The sequence below is a fragment of the Populus trichocarpa genome, chromosome 16 (assembly GCF_000002775.5).
Source record: "Populus trichocarpa isolate Nisqually-1 chromosome 16, P.trichocarpa_v4.1, whole genome shotgun sequence".
In the NCBI taxonomy this organism is placed as follows: domain Eukaryota; kingdom Viridiplantae; phylum Streptophyta; class Magnoliopsida; order Malpighiales; family Salicaceae; genus Populus; species Populus trichocarpa.
Window position 1 is genome coordinate 4367182 of NC_037300.2, and position 20891 is coordinate 4388072.

Sequence of the window (20891 nt, forward strand, 5' to 3'; positions counted from 1 at the left end):
ATTTATTTCAATCATTGAATTTTTATTCTTTGTAATTTTAATTTACATCAGCATAGTTTTATATGTTTAGTTTTCTTTCAATTTATATGCTCTTGTATATACAAAATGTTGATGAATATTATGATGATGAATTAAATATCAGTTTTACAAAATAAAACTTTAGGTTAAAGTTAAAAAATAAATTAAAAAAAATGACGATTAAATTTAACAACAACAAAAAAACCATTTAGATTTTGGCACACAAAGCTTCACTTTGATGCATGAAGTTTTAATTTATATATTATTTGACCCCATTATTTCATAAAATTATATTTTAATTTTAAACTTTATTTTTTTTATATTTTAGTTGCTAGATATTGAGTCAGGGGGTCGTTGAAAAAATATTCGGGAGAAAAAAAATGCTTAATAAAATGAAAAATCAATAAAACTTTAATAAAATGGTAAAAGAAAAAAAAATCCAAAATCCAAAGAATAAAGATGAAATTGAAGAATCTAATATTTGATAATTTGAGTATGAAAGATAAAATTAAAAATAAATAAAACTTATACGAAAAAGCCAAGACAACAAATTAAAAATAAAAAGCATACCAACAACTAGAAGGGTCAAGCTAAAAATTTTTTAGAAAAAGAGAAAAGAAAGGGAGAAAAAAAAAGACACAACGATACTTATAAACCGGACCACTACTGGAGACACAAGTTACACTAACATAAAGAGGATATGACAGTGCTTCTAGTAACATGGTAGAAAAGCATTTTTGGATGTCAGGAGGCGCCTCCCACGTGCTCCTATCCTTTTGTTTTTTTTGCTAATTACTAAATTGCCCTTGGTTTGATATGTTAATATAAAAAAAAACTATTGTGAAATGACAGAAAAGCCCCTTAAGGCCATGTTTATTTTTTTGACTTCCAATAGCAATTTGATCATTTCACTATGTTTTTTATTTTCTTATTATTTTTTTTATTATAATGCAATTATAAAATTATCCTTTGCCTTAAATGATAATCATGGAAAAACCAATTTAAAAATACCAAAACTCCCCTAAACATTGAATTTTTTGCTTTTAAGGGCTTTTTGGTCTTTTTAGTACGCTTTCAAAATGGAAAGAGACACATGAATTTAAAAATATTTTAAAAAATAACCTCTACCATACTCACAAATAGTTCAATAATTGCCACTAATTAATTTAAAAATAACTGTGAAAAGATATTAATACTACTAATAGATAGTTATAAGTTTTTTGATGCTAGGGTAAAGAATGTATCCAGTAAACAATGCCAATGAATTTATATCTGTAGGAATTTCACAACCAGTTTTTAGCTTTTGTTAATGATTAATGATACGAAGCTACCCGACTCGAATTATAAAATGAAAATGGGATGGAATAAAGCCCACTAACTTAAAGTCGACCAACTAACATCCCACGGCCCATTAAAAACCACGCCATGCCGACCCGACCCGACCCGTAGGCAATTTGCTAGGGCTTAGTAATAACTAGCATCGTCACTTCGAAATCCAAAAACCCTTTCAAAACCCTGATTCTCTTATCAGTCACCGTCTCCATTCCAACTCAATTTCGAAAAACCAAAAGGAAAAGCGCTGCTGATTATTTTCACGCAAGTAACGGAAAATGACAGCTCCTTCGAAGAAAAAACAACAGAATCCAAAACAAAACGACGGTCCAAAATTCAACAAAGCATCACAGAAGCAGTTCAAAGCGAAGCAGACGAAAAATAAGAAGAGTTTTTCAAACGACGCCGTCGTAAAAGATGCGTCTATTGCTTTGCAACTTGAAGATGACGTCCCTGACTTCCCTCGAGGTTTTTCAACAAAGTCTCTCAATCTCCTAAAATTTTCTGCTTGGTTCCCGAGAAAAATTGAACGTGTATTTCGAAAGGAGATTATTGAATAATTAATTAAGCTTTGAATTGATTTTTTTTGGATAAATTGTTAAGGAAAGAAAACTATTTCTGTTTTACTGATTTTTGACCTCTTGCCTTTTAAGGTGGTAAGAGTTCGTTGAGTCAGAGAGAAAGAGAGGAAATTAGAGCACAAGTTGATGAAGAATTCGAGGGGGAGGAGAGGCGTTTGAATAAGAAGAATAAGAAGGGGAAGAAGTTTCAAAACAAGAGTAGTCAATTATCTGGAGATGATTTAGGTTCCCTTTTTGGCGATGTTTTAACCGGAAAACTGCCTCGTTTTGCTAATAAGATCACAATGAAGGTATGGACCGAAAATTTAATCACTGTGAAAGTGGAAAAAAGTTATTTGTTCATATTATAGGTGGTGTTTAAGTTTTTCATGTTTAATTTGTGCACAGAACATTTCTCCTGGAATGAAGCTTTGGGGAGTTGTTACTGAAGTAAACGAGAAGGACCTTGTAATTAGTCTTCCTGGAGGATTGCGTGGATTAGTACGTTCTGTGGATGCAGTTGATCCTGTTTTGACTGATCAAATCGAGGTATTATAAGCTTGTATGAATTCACAATTATTTTCTTTTTTTCTGTTTTCTGTTTTCTTTTTCTTTTTTAAATCTTAGTTCTGGTATTATTATGCTTTTATTCAATAATTTGCTGTCATTGTTATTCTCTTCTTTACTAGGATGGTGAAGGTAGCCTTCCAAGAGTATTCCATGTAGGGCAGCTGGTTTCATGCATTGTGTTGAAGTTGGATGATGATAAGAACGATAACAAGAAAAGAAAGATTTGGCTTTCTCTGCGCCTTTCGTTATTGCACAATGGCTTCTCATTAGATGCTGTTAAGGAAGGGATGGTAAGACAACTCAATGATTAGCATGGACCATGATAACCTTTCATTGCTAGATATTAATATCATTTTTTTAAATGAGAGTGCTTTCTAACTTAAACTGGATTTGAAGCAGGTTCATTTAGGATATGAATTTACTTAAAAATATGTAAAGAATAATCATTGATATATTTGTTTAGTGGATTACATGTTATAGATGTCTCACTAAGATTTATCTGCTCTCTTGATGCCGGGTGGGCCTCTAAATATTTGTTCTCATACCTGGGACGGTACTGTTACTATCTCAACAATCTAATCTGGCTAACTGAATCAGCAGCGGCAAAGGCCTGGCTGCCTGGTTTAGTCCAGATTTAATTTAATTTATGTGTTGACGAGGGTGGATACTGGGGCCTAATTACCTAGTCTCATATAACTAGCATAACTGATATAAGCTTAGAGTGACTTGGATAGCCCTACGATGTTTCTCTAAGATGATGTCCTGCCACAACTATGCAACAATTACAGTGATACCCAGTCAAACATTCCATTCAATGAGCTCTATTATCACCCTGCAGCTGTTCTGATTAACTTGGTGTTTCTTTTTTCCTTAACTTGAAATTACTAGTGTCTGAAAATGGAGTGGTAAAACTAGGATTTACATCAAATTGATATATTTCTTGTGAAAAACTTATGTTTGCTAACTATTGTCCATTACAAGTGATCCCCCTTTTAGTTGGGTCTGTGTAGGGAACAAAGATCTTGAGCAACAATGTGTAATCGGAAAGATGGAAAAGATATCGTTATCTTTTGTGTTCATCCCAATTGGGGCCAAAATTTGTACTGATAATTTATGTACATGTAATTAGATATATATGATCTATGGTTCAATTACCTGGTACATTTTCTTCAACTAGAAACTATTTATTGGGAAAAGATCCCAGGACTCAGAATCAGTCTTTTGGGTACTATCCACTCAGGATTATCATATTGTTGGATCAATAACCAATCATTTTGGCATAGGGCTTTGTAGCGTGGAGTGTCTGCAGTTCATGGACTCCTTAGTAAAATCTGCTTGAGTAGACATCATGTCATTATTTTTGGTGCTACTCAAGCCAAAAAGAAAAAGAAAAGAAAAGAAAATGATAGCTTGAACTACATTATAATATTCTACGAAGATATTCCTGAACCAAAATTTTGTCTTTGAACAAAGTGATCACTGGCATCTATCTCTACTCGTAGGTTATCACGGTATGCATCTTTCAAAGGTATCAAGGATGTAATGAAACAGTGTTAACTTGTTTGCTTGTAAGTCTTCTGTAGATTGGTAATCCCATCTGCCCACCATTTTATGATTATAGGTCCTCACCGCATATGTCAAAAGCATTGAAGATCATGGTTTCATCCTGCATTTTGGTTTGTCATCGTTTATGGGATTTTTGCCAAAGAACAGCCAAGCTGGTAAGTACCAGTCAAGTTATTCTGCAGCATGTTACATGGTTGCAAGTCATTTGCCTCATGCTTCTCTATTTCCCATAAAATGCATACTTTACTGTTTTAATAATCTTTACTGCGACATCTTATTCTTCTTTTCTTCTTGGTTGTAGAGAGCAGGGATTCTGAAGTGAAAACTGGGCAATTTTTACAGGGGATTGTTACAAAGATTGATAAAACTCGGAAAGTTGTTTATCTGAGCTCTGACCCAGATACAGTGTCTAAATGTGTGGTATGCTAAAGTTATCCCATCACCTTCAGGTTCTATTATCTCTTTTTTTCCAATGGATTTAGTGCTGTTTTAACATTTATTTGTTGCACTCTTATGCAGACTAAGGATCTTAAGGGCATTTCAATTGATCTTCTCATTCCAGGCATGATGGTTGATGCCCGTGTACAGTCGACCCTTGAAAATGGGATAATGTTATCATTCCTTACATACTTTACTGGAACTGTAAGTTTGCTGCTGTCTATTCGTAAAGGTTATTATAACAGATGGATAGGACAAGGACTAGCCATGGCTACTATATTTTTATATTTTTATCCACTTGGTTATGCATTAATTCTGACTATACATCCTATATTTTTATATTTCATTTTCGTTTTACAGGTTGATATGTTTCATTTACAAAATACTTTCCCTACTTCAAATTGGAAGGACGATTATGCCAAGAATAAAAAGGTGCGTATTCGAAGTCTTCCTTCAACTGATCTGGACACCTTTAGCTCTGTTGATTTTCACAGTATTGACTTCTCACTCAATCCGTCAGTGCTTTTGTTCAGTACCCAAGTTCAGTATTAATCTCCTTTTGCACTGCCTTCATGCTTTGAGTCATCCAATGGACAGACCAACATAGTAAAGAGTACATATTACCATAGTGTATTGATTTGTTGCTTTGCATGAAGAGTATTGTGGTTTCTGTCAAGTTGCACTTTTTTTTTTGCTACTTGTATTTCAACATAATGTGCATGGTATTGCAGCTCTAATTTGTATCTTCATGTAAGCCAAAAATGTTTCTGCCACACCACCATCGTTTCTTTTTTCTGTTTGTTTTTGTTAATATACAGTGCTATTATTTTGGTTTAGGTCAGTGCTCGTATATTATTTATCGATCCCTCAACTAGAGCTGTTGGTTTGACTCTCAATCAACATCTTGTTCACAACAATTCACCGCCATCTGTAAGTCTCTTTGGACGTATGATTATTATTTTTGCACTCACAACTTTGGAATTTGAGTTTTTTTATTAGAGACTTTTACTATATGTTCAAACTCTTTGTTTATTGTTTGTTGCATTCTTCAACCTTTTCTGGGACTGAGTGAGCTGGGATGTCCAGAAATAGGGGTCCGCTTATAGGCATGTGAACCAAATGTAATAGATCTTAGCACTGCTTCATATCTGGGCTTTGCAATGCTAGAGGTTTTACAAGTTATATTATAGGCTTGCCTTGTGTGCGTTTTGTCTGCGGCATCAACATTTACCTTCCTGGTTCCATTGATAAAGCAATAAAGTTGAATATCACTGACTTGAAGGCTGGGCATGATAATGCATTTTTTGTACTTATATCATCTTGATTTCATAGTGGAGCTTCTCTTGATAATGGTGGCACATGCAATTATGCTCGACTTGCTCTACTTGGTATTATAATGCTCATCTTCTGATTGCTGCCTTTCTCCCTCTAGATCTAATTTTTGGTTTAAATGCAGAGTGTTAAAGTTGGAGATATTTATGACATTGCAAAAGTAGTCAGGGTAGATAAAGGCATGGGACTTCTACTTGAAATCCCATCTACTCCGCTGCCAACTCCAGCATTTGTTAATGTATGTTCTTTGTGCATTTATTCACATATTCAATGCCCTTTTCTTTCATGATAAATATATTTATATTGTTTACTTATCATTAAGTTCTTCATGGTGGTAAATGCATTAAAATTATGTTGATACAGGTATCTGATGTGGCTGAAGATGAGGTACGGAAGCTTGAAAAGAAGTTTAAGGAAGGAAGTAATGTTCGTGTTCGAATCCTTGGGTATAGGCATTTGGAAGGGCTTGCCACGGGGATTTTGAAGGTTGCTTTTCTATTTCATAAAGTTATCTATGTTTTTTCAAATGAAATGAATGTATATTGCCTGACTTGCACTGCTGTAATATATTTTTCTTGGGAGCAAACTGGGTTGCTTTCTATTTGCATTGAAGTTATTTGTAGTTATTTATTAACGAAGTGCATTTGTGATATTGCATAGAAAGGCGTCTAGCTTTCTTCTTATCTTCTATATGACTATATCTGTTACAGCTCAAAATAAGGTTGCCTTAAGTGACATGAGAACATTTGTCATATTGTTTTTGTATATGCAGGCTAGTGCTTTTGAAGGATCTGTATTCACCCACTCTGATGTCAAGCCAGGCATGGCAACAAGGGCTAAAATCATAGCTGTTGACAGCTTTGGGGCTATTGTGCAATTTCCTGGTGGAGTGAAGGCACTTTGTCCGCTTCGACATATGTCTGAATTTGAAATTGTGAAACCTCGGAAAAAATTCAAGGTCACACTCTAACCAGATTTGCTTTTTAAGGTGTTTTTGCGAATTGGATCTTAGATTAGACATGAACCATCTTGTCCATTGTTTGTTGGTTCATGGTAATAACTTATAGTTGACCTGTGTTATTATGCAGGTTGGAGCTGAGCTGTTTTTCCGTGTGCTGGGTTGCAAGTCCAAGAGAATAACTGTGACACACAAGAAAACTCTTGTATGTTATATGACTTGAAACTTATTTTTCATCAATGTGCAGCACTTTCAGGAGTGCTCAAATGTATTGTCATAGGTTGTCTCTTTCACTGCAGTGGTCTTTGTGACTGTCAGTTTACATATACATACCACGTGCTGTCTTTGCTACCATGTTTGACGTTTCACATGCTTCCTTGCAATCTGTTGTTAATAGTTGCTTTTTCATTTTTTTCAATGATTTATGTAGTTAATTCTCTGATGGACATTGTTGGCTTATGGTTTGACAGGTTAAATCTAAACTTCCAATTCTTAGTTCATATTCTGATGCAACTGATGGACTAATAACACATGGTTGGATAACAAAGATTGAAAAGCCTGGATGCTTTGTCCATTTTTACAATGGAGTCCAGGGATTTGCCCCCAGGCTAGTCTTAAAAACTCAAGATTGCATTTTTTTATTATCTTCTTGATCTTGCCAACATGAGAACAGCACTTTCTGTTGAATTGTTATCTATATAGTCCGTTGTTTTTTTCATTTCCTCAATATCCTGTATTCACTGGTGTTTTTCATCACAACTTATTCAATCAACCCGGGAAGGATAATTTAAGAATCTAGATGTTTTAGGCTCAATAAAGATAGAATTTAGTGTTGTAAAACAAATAGGATTAGCAGCAAGGATGTCCAAGAAACAACTGGGATTACAGGTTTGAATCTTGAATATGTTTCTTGCAGAAAAGGTTTGGAGACATTTCACTTTGAATTGAATACTTAACGAGATGATAACTTATACAATATTTTGTGAAGGGTTTGACAAATAAGGAACATATAGAAATGGTAGTTCAGCCAAAATGAGGATTAGGATAGAGACAATATGAGGGAATATAGAATAATGAATTAATGTCTCTTGAGATGGTACATTTATTCTTTCCTGACTTCTAAATCTTAGATATAGACCATACAACATTGAGAATATTATTGGCGTCCCTGACTTTCTTATGCGGTTTATCAGCTCATGCATGTTTGTTGTGCATTGAAGTCAAATTCTGCTCTGTGAGTGCAAGCCCTCATCCATCTTCTGACTAATATAACTTTCCTCTATGTTTTGGCCTTAGATTTTGGATGTTGACTATGGCTGTAGTTGTTCTTACTCTGCTTTGTGATATATTTTCACTGATACTCTGCTTCAGTGATGTATCAATGTTTATTAACGATGGCTCTATTGGGCTTGAGGATCAGGGTGAGAGCTAAAAGAATATGCTAATTTGGAATTGGATGGCCACTGCTTAGCTTTTGCTTGTCTTTTTTAATTAATCCATTGCAAATGCTGTATACTCTTTTCTTGTGTTCTTAAGTCCTGTTTGATCATTTTTGGGATATCTTTTGCCCTTCTTATTTTCTTGGATCTCTTCTGTGGGAGCATTCTGCTTTTAATATAGTGAATGGCCTTGTTGGTCTATTTGAACTATATGGCTAGGATTGCTTTCTTTTTTGGTTTGATTGTAGAGGATGCTGATTGTTTGCTCTTCATTTTAAAGCAGATCTGAGCTTGGATTGGAACCAGGAAGTGATGCAATTTCAACTTATCAAGTTGGGCAGGTTGTCAAATGCAGAGTAATAAGTTCTATTGCTGCTTCACGCAGGATCAATCTTAGTTTCATAATGAAGCCTCTAAGGTTTGCTAGTTGATTCATCTTTTCTATTATCCTGTGTCAAAATTAAAGCCATCATGAAGTAACTTCTTCATTATTTTACCTGCAGTATTGTGCCTCAAGTTGACTGTTAAATGGGTCTTTAGGGGAGCTCTAGGGTTAACTGCAAATTTGCTGTTTCATATTTGTCTGATAGGAAGCAGTATCCAAGTCCAATATTGTGTGCTTTTTTGAAGCTGTTTTCTCTTCACCCTGCAAGAACAACTTATGAATTGAGTTTCATTTCATAAAGCAATGAAAAAGGCTATTGAATTAATTTTCTATCATTATCCCATCCCCCATGATCCTTGGGTAAAAAGATAGGAGTAAATTGGCAATGGAAGATATCATATCAATTTCAATGGCAGTTGGAGTCTCATTAACAAAGAAAATACTAGTCTTTCTGCGAAATTATTCAAGTATTTGCGATTTCAAAATTACAGGTTTTCTGAAGAAGATGGCATCAAGATGGGTAGTGTGGTTACTGGAGTTATTGATAAAGTTACCGCCTCTTCAGTAATAGTTTATGTTAATGCAAAAGACTACTTGAAGGGGACAATTGCTACCGAGCATTTGTCAGATCACCATGGTATTGATCTTTGCTTTGTATACATGGCAAAAATAGCATTTCATGTTTTTCAATTATACCCTTGTTTGTCTTCAATTATGCAGAACATGCTGCCTTGATGAAGTCAGTCTTGAAGCCTGGATATGAGTTTGATCAACTACTGGTCCTAGGTATTTTTTTAGCTGTTCCATTTGAATGCTTTACCAGATCTCTAAAACTTTCTTTTTCCTGATTATTTTATTTTATGTAGTCTAAAAGGGAAAGGTTCATTTAAGATGTTCTCTGACTGCACATGCTTTTTCAGTAAAAACCAGAGGTTTTTTGGAAGACATTTTCTGATTATTTTATAGTCTAAAAGGAAAATATTTATTTAAGATATTCTCAAATTGCACATGCTTCTTGAGTAATAAAAAGAGGCTCGTTAGAAGATAAGTTATGCAAAGCTAATACCCTAGCAAAATAAGCGAGTTACTGCATAACGTGAAGCTATGTAACTTGAAAAGGGTCAGACTGAAAATTTGTAGCTTTGCCACCCTTTTGGACAAATCTTCCCAGTCTACTGCATCTTGTCACATTTTTGGGGCTTTGGGTGCTCTGACATAATTAGAGTCTGGCCGATCATATATTTTGTCAATGCAGTATGCAAATTTGTTAACATTAATTATGAACTAGCAATTGATTACCTTGAATTTGTGTTGCTGTAGATATTGAGAGCAACAATTTGGCTCTCTCTGCAAAATATTCTCTTATCAAGTCTGCTTCTCAGCTTCCTTCGGATCTAAGCCAGATTCGTCCTCAGTCAATAGTCCATGTAAGCATGTCTTGCATCCTACTTGCATGACCAGTTTTATAAATATTTTTTTTGGGAGAGCTCTTGCAGTTGTGATGTGGTTTGAATTTTGACATGATCTTCGGAAAGTGTAGTTGTTTCTGCTTTTTCATGCATCTGAACTTGTTTTTGCAAATCAGGGGTACATCTGTAACATGATTGAAACTGGCTGCTTTGTTCGCTTTCTTGGGAATTTGACGGCTTTCTCCCCTAGAAGCAAGGTAAACTCTTAATATCTGGCTTTTAAGATTGTTGTCTAAGGATGCTTTTAGAGTGGTTTTGGAAGAGCAAGTACTGCCAGAACCTCTAGAACCATATTTTATTTGCATTTTAGCGGGTTACCTGGAAGGAACAGAAGTCCACTTCTTTTTTTTCATCTTTTACTGGAACTTTTATGGTATAGAATGTTCTTTAAGCTTCTCTCTCATCTCCAGTTCATGGGGCCTACAAAGGAGTCTCTTTGTCTGATACCCAAAGAGACTGGAAAGCCCCATTGTGTTTTACTTGTTAGAAAGTCGAATCTCTTCCTTTTTTGTGCTTCTGGCATTTTTCTTCTTTATTAATTCTCTTATACTTGATGTCAGGCAATGGATGACCAAAGATCTCAGCTTTCAGAAGCCTTTTACATTGGACAATCTGTTCGTAGTAATATACTCGATGTTGGTGAACTATCCGAGACTAAAATTTCTCAGATTGTTGTCATTGGACTATTTATTTATTATTTATTTATGGCTGTTTCCAGGTTAACAATGAAACAAGCAGAATAACAGTGTCTTTGAAGCAGTCATGCTGCTCATCTACAGATGCATGCTTTCTTCAAGAATACTTTCTCTCAGAGAACAAGGTAAAATTAAATGTGCTATATTTAATTTATTGTTTTCTGTTCCCTTCAGTTTCAAAGACAAAATATTATTTTGTTGTAGGATCCCGTTAACATCTGATTGCCATGCAAATACATAGTATTTCTCACATTCTGCTTGATTGTCTAATCCCCCCCCCCCCCAGATTGCTGATCTGCAATCTTCAGATTCTAAAGGTCGTGACTTGAAGTGGGTTGAAGGATTTCATATTGGCAGCACTATTGAGGGAAAAATTCAGGAGTCAAAGGAATTCGGTGTTGTTGTCAGTTTTGAGAAACATAATGATGTTTTTGGTTTTGTTTCTCATCACCAGTGTAAGTTATTTATTTCTTTTCATTACCATGTGAATGCTTTTCTTGATGTGTGTTGCTTTATTAATATATACGAACTACTAATCCTTTCATTATAATCACTTCAGTAGGTGGAGCAATGGTGAAAGCAGGTGCAAATGTTCGAGCTGCTGTTCTTGATGTTGCCAAGACAGAACGCCTTGTTGATTTATCTCTAAAGCTTGAGTTTTTGGATAAATCAAGAGACAAGAGTTCTAACAGCCTAACTCACAAGAAGGTTGAGTCCTGCTTCAAATTTCTTTCTGGTTCCGTTTCTTTGCACACCCAAATATGTACTAAAGAAGTTTAAAGAATAAGCTTTCATGTCATCTCCTTTGCATTTCCATTTGTGGTTGGTTAAGGCCTGTATATGTGTTTCTTTCCTTGCTTATTTTTTGTTTTTGTCATGTTTGGGACTAATACACAATATTCCTGATTTTAGAAACGAAAAGGAGAGATGTCTAAGGACTTGGAGGTGCACCAAACAGTAAATGCAGTTGTTGAGATTGTGAAAGAAAATTACCTGGCAAGTACTGTTAAATCTGATGATATATTGTGGTCAATAATATTTTTATTTTTACTTATTGCATTCCCACTGATTGCAGGTTCTGTCAATTCCTGAGCATAACTATGCCATAGGTTATGCGTCGGTATCAGACTATAATACACAAAAGATATCTCAGAAACAATTTCTGAATGGACAAAGGCAAGTATGATTTTGGCGATTAATCCTTACAGTATATATTGGCCTGTCATCATTTTTCTTTTTCTTAGAAGTTTGGGCATTTGAATGGGTGGAAGCTCTTAATAAAACTTTGTAAAGCTTGACAAGTGTATAAAATTTTATTAAACTTTTTAGCTGGAAAATAGTCTTCGAAACTTGGCCGTTGCCTGTAAGATTCAACATTTGCATTTATTTTCTAGTTTATACTCTACAGAAGTATTATGATTGCTTTGTTTAAACTTCATGATCTGTCATGGCTTATGTGATGCAGCGTTAGTGCCACAGTTATGGCTCTTCCAACCCCTTCTACTGCCGGGAGGTTGCTTTTGCTTCTGAAATCTATTAGTGAGGTGACTGAGACATCCAGTTCAAAGAAGGCCAAGAGAAAGTCTAGCTGTAATGTTGGATCCCTGGTTCAGGCAGAGGTACTTCAACAATAAGACTGACCCACACATGATTCTATCGTTTATGGTGGTGGTTTTTTTCAAATGCACTGTTTATATTCAACCCTGTTCTGATTGTGTAGGCTTAAATATATGTTTTACTTATTTGATATTGTTTTTTAGATTACTGAAATCAAGCCTCTTGAAATGAGATTGAAATTCGGTATTGGTTTTCGTGGAAGGATTCATATAACAGAGGTGAATGCTCTGAATAATTTGATTTCAACATTTTTTTTTTCATTTATTTGGGCAACCTTCACATGCAGCTTGTTTTGGTTGTTCTCTAATTAGTGGGCGAATTTTAATTTGCTTTTCTTTTTTCTCAATCTCATGCACAGGTCAACGATACTTGTCTTTTGGAGAATCCATTTAGTAACTTCAGAGTTGGCCAAACAGTGTCTGCGAGGATTATTGCTAAGGCTGGTCAATCTGATAATAAAAAAAGTCAGCTGTGGGATTTGTCTATCAAACCAAAAATGCTTGAAGGTAGAATGATTTCTGGAATTTTTTTTCTTAAGCGTGTCTCCTTTGAGCCTGCCACTGGCTTGCACTAAAATGAAGCTGTGATGGGAAAAGGAGGGGTTCGTGTAATCTAATAATGACCTTTTAAGTAAAATCTTGATTTTGAATAAGCTTAAGGCACATTGGATTCTCACTGCTTGGCATTTCTAATGTCAAGGCCAACTTTCTATGGTATCATGTGCATTGCATTGTTCCTTGTATTGAAATTTCTTAAAGGTCACAATATGCTTGGTTTTTGTCTGATTTTTTTTGGAGAGGCTCGAATCCAAGACCTCTTACTGGGGCAGGGGTCATGGATGCCACTTGAGCTACAAGCTCATTGGTATTGTTTTCTTGACAGATTCTTTTTTGCTAATCAAATTGTCTAAATTTGATCATATCAGCTACAGCATTACAAGGACACATTTCTCAATCTTGCAGCTCTGTGTACCAAAGCATTCCGTACCATGTGTCAAACTTTAAACAAATTACTTTAGGCATGGGTGCGTGCGTGTGTTGTTTTAGCACACCATTCCAGTTATCATGTGAAAATACGCGTTAAAGCAATTAATAGCCATAGTGCCTTCAGATCACATCCTTTTTCTCAATCTTATCACGAATCCCTTAACTACTGCTTCCTTCTGCTCTGTTTCATTGAATGACAATACCTTGTGGCTTCAATCCAAACATCAACACTATGGTGCTGATTATTCTTGAATAGAGTATTTGTGAGGCTGCCTAGCAACATTTCATTGTTAGATGGAATTTTCTATTTTTATTCTTTGTAGATGCTTTGATACCCATGGAATTTTCGGGGACTTCAATCAGTTTCAATGACTGTTTTACAACCACTTTGTTTGCACAAATGTCACTGTTCTAACTCCACTTCCTTCCTTTCCTTTTAATTCCTTTTTTTTTTTCATCACATCTTTTTTCTTGGTCTTGCTACTCTCTGAAGCTTGAAACTTTGGTTGGGTGAGTGATTTGTTTATATCTATTGATTAGAATTGTCTGCTTAACTGGCTAAGACTGCTTCTTTTTTTTTTAGCAGTAGTGCTTTGGAGAAATATCTGTAGCATTAGCTGTACTTTTTAACTTTGTTTTATTGCTCTGTTTGTAATCAAACCTACTCACCTCTCATGGATCTGAAATCCAATTGCATTGCAGATTCATGCATGATAGAGGATAAACTTGTGCCCAAGGAATATGAGTTTTCATCTGGGCAACACGTCTCTGGTTATGTATATAAAGTGGACGGTGAATGGGCCTGGTTAACAATATCTCGACATTTGAAGGCAAAGCTTTTTGTTCTCGACAGTGCTTGTGAACCTAGTGAACTTCAAGAATTCCAAAAAAGATTCTATGTTGGGAAGGCCGTGACTGGTCATGTTTTGAACTATAACAAGGAGAAAGCATCACTACGGTTGGCACTCCATCCATTTGCTGCCTCTCAAACTCTTGTTGATGGGGGAGCTCCAATTATGGATGACCTACAGGGTAATGCTCCCTGGGACAATGTTACTGCTCATATTCGCGAAGGAGATATTGTAGGTGGTAGAATTTCCAAGATACTGCCAGGTGTTGGTGGATTGCTGGTGCAACTTGGTCCTCATATACATGGCAGGGTTCATTTTACCGAACTTCAAGACTCGTGGGTTCCTGATCCATTGTCTGCATACAAAGAAGGTCAATTTGTCAAATCCAAGGTCCTAGAGATAAGCCATCCAGTCAAGGGTACCATTCACATCGATCTGTCATTACGTTTATCTTTGAATGGCATGCTTGGTCAAAATTCAGCAGAGTTCTCGAATAATCAGTAAGTCTTGGAGCTTTATGAATTCCTAATATTGCTCTCATCTTGTTAGTATTAGTGTTGAACAACTTATTAGGAGGGGGCTGCTAAACTATTTTGTAATTTTTTCTGGCTTGTCTAGGTGTTGAGGTGCCTTTCACTTAATGAAAATGAAATGATGAACTCGGTACTTTTATTCCTTGCAAAATAGGAACTCGCTTTGGCTTGACTGCTGTATCCAATCTCTGCGTGTTAGTCTATTTAGAAACAGTGGGTCCATGTTTGCATGCATCTGTAGGAAACTAGGAATAATATCTTCAGCTAGGTTCTATATTTGATAGGGACCACTTTGGTTGATTTTAACACAGAAAAATACTATGTAATGATATTGTCTTTGATTGAAGCTGAAAAGCTTTGTGATGCTGCTACAATTAATATAAGAGTACACACATAATTCTATAATTCTTATTCTATCCTCGTCGTTTCCTTTTGTTTAAAGTTGAACCTAGTGCATACCTCAACCCTGCTCAGCTAGTAGCCTACATTTAAGTTCAGCCATTTCTCATGCTCATAAATTTCAACACTCAACGCCCTAGCTGCTGAAATTTCGGTGACTGGAACCTAGGACAAATGTCAGCATGACAAACCACAAAAGCTTCTGATTCTGTAACACCGCCAAACAAAAGTTTCTGTTTAAATTCACTTATGTGACTAAACATGCAGGGGGACTAGGCCTTTGTGATTTTAGATTTCTTAATAAGCTCCTATTCTGGTCTTCTCTGCAATCTCCTGTTTTTAATACTACATTACATGTTTGACAGGGATGCTCCCAGCAAACATGTGGATAAGATTGAGGATCTACAACCTGACATGGTTGTGCAGGTAAGAGATAGGTTCCACTTCTTAATATGCTCTTGTATTATGTTCTTTTTCTTTTTCGGTCTCTTGATTCTTTTCATTGATTTGTCCAGAGAGTTCATCTTGGGCATATTGCTTGGTATCATGTTTGTTTAATCCATTTTCTAAATCTGGCAGGGTTATGTTAAGAATGTTTCATCAAAAGGATGTTTCATTTCACTTTCAAGGAAACTTGATGCAAAAATTCTCCTCTCAAATCTGTCTGAGGGATATATTGATGATCCTGAAAAAGAATTCCCAATCGGGAAACTTTTAACTGGCCGGTAAGTTTTTCTCCTTTCTTCCTATTTTGTTGGCTGAAAAAATGTGATGTTTTATGATGGATTGTATGCGAGGAAATGTACTAAGAAGCTTGATTGCAGGGTACTATCTGTGGAGCATCTATCAAAGCGAATTGAAGTTACCTTGAAGAAATCGGGCGTAAGCAACGCGTCAAAATCTGAAAACAGTGATCTGAGTCGCCTACATGTTGGGGAAATAATTTCTGGCAGGATTAAACGGGTGGAATCATATGGGTTGTTTATCGCACTTGACCACACAAATTTGGTAATTACTAGCCCATTTCAAAATTTCTTTTATGGTGGCCCAATAAATGGATTTAAATTGTCCCTATTTGAGGGGTATCTTCAACTATATCTTGCGTGTGTTTGCTGGTTCTTATTTTGTTTTTAAGAAAAAAACAAGTTTCTTTTTAAGCCAGCTATGATGCTTTCATCTCTGTGTATGATCTCTGACCTCATATGCTTATGGTTTTAATTTTATCCTATTCGTTTGCATAGGTTGGATTGTGTCATGTGTCACAGCTTTTGGATCATATTGGTAACATTGAATCGAAATATAAAGCTGGGGAGAAGGTTACAGCAAAGATTTTGAAGGTAGATTTCCCTTTTCTTGTAATAGAAATTGTTGATAAATATTTGGGTTTTTGTTAATTATATTCTAGTTAGACCGGTAATTACTGGATCAGTATTAATATCATTTCACAGATTCATATGACTGATATAAAAAGTTTCCTTTCCAGTTAGATCATGCAACTTTGCTACGCACTTCCAACAAGCTCTTTTAATAAATTATTTTAGTGTAACAAAAAAGAATTGTCTTATTAAGCAAATCCCACTGTATTTTTGTTTGGAATGGAATTTTCTCGGTTGACATTCTACTGTCCATATACTGCTTTCCTCAGGTGGATGAGGAAAGGCGCCGAATCTCTCTTGGAATGAAGAACTTAGATGTTCGGGATGATATGAACTCTTCAAAAGAAGAATCTGATGAAGAAAAGAGTGAAAATGAATCTATGGATGACAGCAATGCTCAAATAAAAATAATTCCGGAGAGCAGTTTGCTTGGTATCCATAACATTGATGTTGAATGCCAGAATGAACGTTCAATTCTTGCCCAAGCAGAATCCAGGGCCTCAATTCCTCCGCTTGAGGTCGCACTTGATGACACGGAGCACTCTCATCCAGATGATGTCCTTCTTCAAAACCAAGGGCATATTGACGAGGCAGACACTATGGTTAAGAAGAATAAACAAGAAAAGAAGAAACCAAAGAAATTGAGGTCCATTTAAATGACACACTAGTTCATTTCCCTTCCATAATAAAAGGCTAGTTGGCTGGATGTTTATCATTTTCTTCTGCTCAAATTTGTCTTTATTCTTGAAAACCATCTGTGCAGTGAGCAAGAAATTAGTGCTGCTGAAGAGAGACGGCTAGAGGAAGATGAACCAAGGACTGCTGATGAATTTGAGATGGTGATTCGAAGCTCTCCCAATAACAGTTTTCTTTGGATAGCATACATGCGCTTCATGCTCTCTTTGGCTGATATCGAGAAGGCTCGCTCTATTGCTGAAAGGTATTACTGAAAAGCAGATGCTGACTTCCCTTCTGTGCATTTATTTGATTATAAATTTCTTTTCTCTTTTAATGAATAGGGAAAGGTTTCTAGAAGCTTATAGGCAGTGAGAAACTGGAGATTAATAGAAAACAAAATTTTAGTGAAAATGATCATTGTTCTCATATGAAATGGTATTTTTAACTTTTGTGATGCCTTCTTGCTTTTTGAAGGGCTTTGAATACAATTAATATTCGAGAAGAGGATGAGAAGCTAAACATTTGGGTGGCGTACTTCAACTTGGAAAATGAATATGGAAATCCTCCTGAGGTATTCAAGAGAGTTTAATTTTTTCTTGCTAATTTTATTATATATAATCTTTAAGTTTGACAATTTGGAGTTTCTCTTCAGGATGCTGTTAAGAAAGTTTTTCAGAGAGCATTGCAATATTGTGATCCAAAGAAGGTCCATCTGGCACTCTTGAAAATGTATAAGAAGACTAATCAGAATAAATTAGCTGAGGAGCTTCTTGACAAAATGATCAAGAAGTTCAAGCATTCATGCAAGGTATATTTTATGCTTTTATGAATCTTACCTTTATTTTTTTATTTTTTTTGAGATTCTATCCTGGCTCTTTATTGAACATTTAAGCTATGGAAATTCTAGTTTTGGTTGAAACGGGTAAAGTGGCTTCTCAAGCAAAAGCAAGATGGGGTTCAGTCTGTTGTGCAACGTGCTCTTTTATGCCTTCCTCGCCATAAGCACATCAAGTTCATCTCGCAGACAGCTATCCGTGAGTTCAAATGCGGGGTCGCTGATAGAGGGAGAACCCTGTTTGAAGAAATTTTGAGAGAATACCCAAAGAGAACAGACTTATGGAGTGTTTATCTTGATCAGGTAAGATTCTTTAGTTATTTCCAAATATAAGAATGGATTTTTAGTCATTAGGTAAAGGCCAAAGATAAGACTTCTACTACATCTTTAGCACATCTTTCTAGTGATAAAATGCTGGACTGGATACATATATTGGGCAGTTGCCAACCACTACCATGTTTTTCAAATTAATTCGCAAGTAACCAGGGTATCCAGGGTTTGAATTCTGATTGCTTCGTCAAATAGGCTTCCTTATCATTTTGATTTTTATATCTTAATTAACAATATTATTTCACTGTACACACCTTACATCCTGGTGTCAAATTGACAGGAAATTAAACTTGGAGACGCGGATGTGATTCGTTCACTTTTTGAGAGGGCAATTAGTCTGAGTCTTCCACCTAAAAAGATGAAAGTATGTGTTATTTGCAATTGATGGACTCCATTTTGCATAAATGTCCTGGTTTTTCCTTTCATGTCGGTCCTCATTCATGTATGCTTCCTTATCTGGATTTGCAGTTTTTATTCAAGAAATATCTGGAGTATGAGAAGTCTTATGGTGATGAAAAACAGATCGAGTCTGTGAAACAGAAGGCCATGGAATATGTTCAGAATACCCTGGCCTGATGATACTGACTCTTGTTTCCAGCCTCAGTTTCAATTTCAACCTAACATGCACTGGGTTCAGTTCATAGGTCTAGGTGTATTCCAAAGATGCTACCGAATACGTGGTCTGGTTTTGCTGCTATTTTGATGGGGGAAAAAGGGCACAGGTTATATGCAGCTAATTGGATCTAACTCGGGGCAATGATGTCGGTGAGGTCATGCTAACACAATTTATCATAGCGCCATTTTTCCACTGCACAATAGAGTTGCAGGTGGCAGTGCAGATGGGCATTGATGTCCAGATTGGTTATTAATGAAGGGTGTTTCGTTATAGTGATTGAAATTATTTCGGCTGCAACAGTACACTTATTCGGGATCTAGCCCTTTTTGCACGGGCTACTTTTCTGTTAAGAGGAGTTGCATTAAGTAATGTAAAACTGATGGGGAAAAAGCTGTCCTATTATTAGCATAGATTTTCTTGATTTTCCTTTTTTTTGTTTAATTTTATCATTTTTTGTTTATCGGGAAGTTCGCACCCGAAAAATATAGGCCTTGTGGCAAGCAGCTTCGATTAATGGAGGTAAAATCGAAAAGAGAGCCAAAAAGAACTATTTTGGCTACCATCAGAAAGTTTTTAAATGGGGAATACTCACTGTAAATTCCTATCAACAAACCGCAGAAATCTCTGGAATTATTTCTAGCAAATGTTTTCAGAAAAAAAATAATCGAAAGCTGTTTTTTATTCCCTACAAAACCAGAGATTTCAGCTAGTCGTTCACAAGAAATCTTTTCAGAACTTTCAATAGCAAATTGTAAGCTGTAAGCTGAGGAAAATGGCCTCCAGTGTCCAGAATTTTAACCCTGGCATGCCCGTTAAGATTTCTCTTCATGTAATAGGCCACGGAGTTTGGAACTATAGGATCTCTTTTGGACTGGATTATAGTGCAAGGCACCAAAACTTCTGGAAGAATGCTTCTCCAATCACTTAAAAACACTGTTTTAGCCACACTGAGCGCAATCCTGGGTTTCATTCTCCTCAGGCTGTTTTTGAACTCTGTTGTTGCTCGAGTGTTGTTCATACCAATAGCTGTTGGAGCAAAAGCTTGAACCCAGCTCGTGTAATTCTGATGCATGTGCTTAAAGATAGCGTTGATCTCTGATCTCGTAAAGCCCCCATTGTATCCTTTTTCATCAAGGTACCTGCAAATCGACAACATCACAGTTCAGGCTACGAAGAACAAAAGATTGTGGTTGAAGGAAGAACATATAGCTCTAGAGAAAAGAGAAGACACCTCGGAGAGCCACCGAGTAAAACAAGGTGCCGGAAGAGTTCAGGACGCTTAATTGAAGCAATGCATCCGATCATGGCAGACATGGAATGGCCTACGAAGATTGTCTCGTTCACTCTCAGTTCATCAAGAAGGTTCACCATGTCACTTGCATACCCTTTGAAACTCGAGTATTTCTTTGGATTATAAAGGCCTGGGCTAACATTTGCAGAGAAAACCAAGTCAAAAACCACCACCTTGAAGTAACAAGCAAGATAAGGTATCAGGTGGTACCACACGCTCTGGTCTGCACCATAACCATGAGCCAGGACCAGGGTTTCAGTGCCATTGCCGTAGATCCTACCATTTAGGGCTTCAAAAGTACCTCCTCCATAACCATGCTCATGATATAGCACATCCATTTCTGTGTTTTTGGATGAAACAGCGAAGCAATGCCTAAAGACTAGAAAGATTTGTCGAGGTGTTTTGTCTTCAATTTCCTCTCCAGTATAAATACTAAAATATGAAGTAGGCCTTGCCAATTACTTCGAATATTGCGTGCGAGTTATTATTTATTTACCCTTTGACAAGCCTGCTTTGTTGTTAGTGTGGGATGAGAAAGCTGAACTTGATACCCTTCATAACATAGGATTCACCATGTATCAAATTTATTTTTCCCTGCAAAAATAATTGTACATGCA

General features: G+C 36.1%; 2 protein-coding genes across 2 annotated transcripts; one reads left to right on the plus strand and one right to left on the minus strand.

Moving 5' to 3' along the window:
* The first annotated feature begins 1507 nt into the window (after positions 1-1507).
* LOC7488047 (rRNA biogenesis protein RRP5) lies at positions 1508-19410 on the plus strand. Its single transcript, XM_024587520.2, has 40 exons — positions 1508-1818; positions 2004-2221; positions 2319-2459; positions 2600-2770; positions 4102-4201; positions 4348-4466; positions 4566-4688; positions 4845-4916; positions 5322-5414; positions 5941-6054; positions 6180-6302; positions 6589-6774; positions 6905-6979; positions 7245-7381; positions 8497-8631; positions 9090-9235; positions 9319-9384; positions 9919-10025; positions 10184-10264; positions 10628-10702; positions 10786-10887; positions 11049-11217; positions 11322-11470; positions 11675-11758; positions 11838-11938; positions 12228-12381; positions 12523-12597; positions 12738-12885; positions 14068-14716; positions 15514-15574; positions 15728-15873; positions 15973-16156; positions 16390-16485; positions 16794-17170; positions 17288-17464; positions 17677-17773; positions 17855-18010; positions 18110-18340; positions 18648-18731; positions 18836-19410. The coding sequence occupies exons 1-40, from the start codon at positions 1629-1631 to the stop codon at positions 18941-18943; spliced, it is 5820 nt and encodes a 1939-aa protein (XP_024443288.2). The 5' UTR covers positions 1508-1628; the 3' UTR covers positions 18944-19410.
* Positions 19411-19592: 182 nt separating this feature from the next.
* LOC7488048 (strigolactone esterase D14) lies at positions 19593-20695 on the minus strand. The gene is made up of 2 exons (XM_002323315.3): positions 20215-20695; positions 19593-20122 (listed from the first exon to the last, which is right to left on the minus strand). Exons 1-2 carry the CDS (start codon positions 20610-20612, stop codon positions 19690-19692), a joined length of 831 nt encoding a protein of 276 aa, XP_002323351.1. The 5' UTR covers positions 20613-20695; the 3' UTR covers positions 19593-19689.
* Between the last annotated feature and the right edge of the window lie 196 nt (positions 20696-20891).

Bases quoted from the DNA above. Each gene is read 5' to 3' on its own strand.
- LOC7488047 (XM_024587520.2), top strand. From the start codon at position 1,629: ATGACAGCTCCTTCGAAGAAAAAACAACAGAATCCAAAACAAAACGAC. The intron at 12,886-14,067 runs GTAGAATGATTT...ATTGCATTGCAG, and splicing joins CAAACCAAAAATGCTTGAAG to ATTCATGCATGATAGAGGAT. The intron at 17,171-17,287 runs GTCCATTTAAAT...CCATCTGTGCAG, and splicing joins AAGAAACCAAAGAAATTGAG to TGAGCAAGAAATTAGTGCTG.
- LOC7488048 (XM_002323315.3), bottom strand. From the start codon at position 20,612: ATGGATGTGCTATATCATGAGCATGGTTATGGAGGAGGTACTTTTGAA. The intron at 20,123-20,214 runs GTGTCTTCTCTT...GTCGATTTGCAG, and splicing joins TTACTCGGTGGCTCTCCGAG to GTACCTTGATGAAAAAGGAT.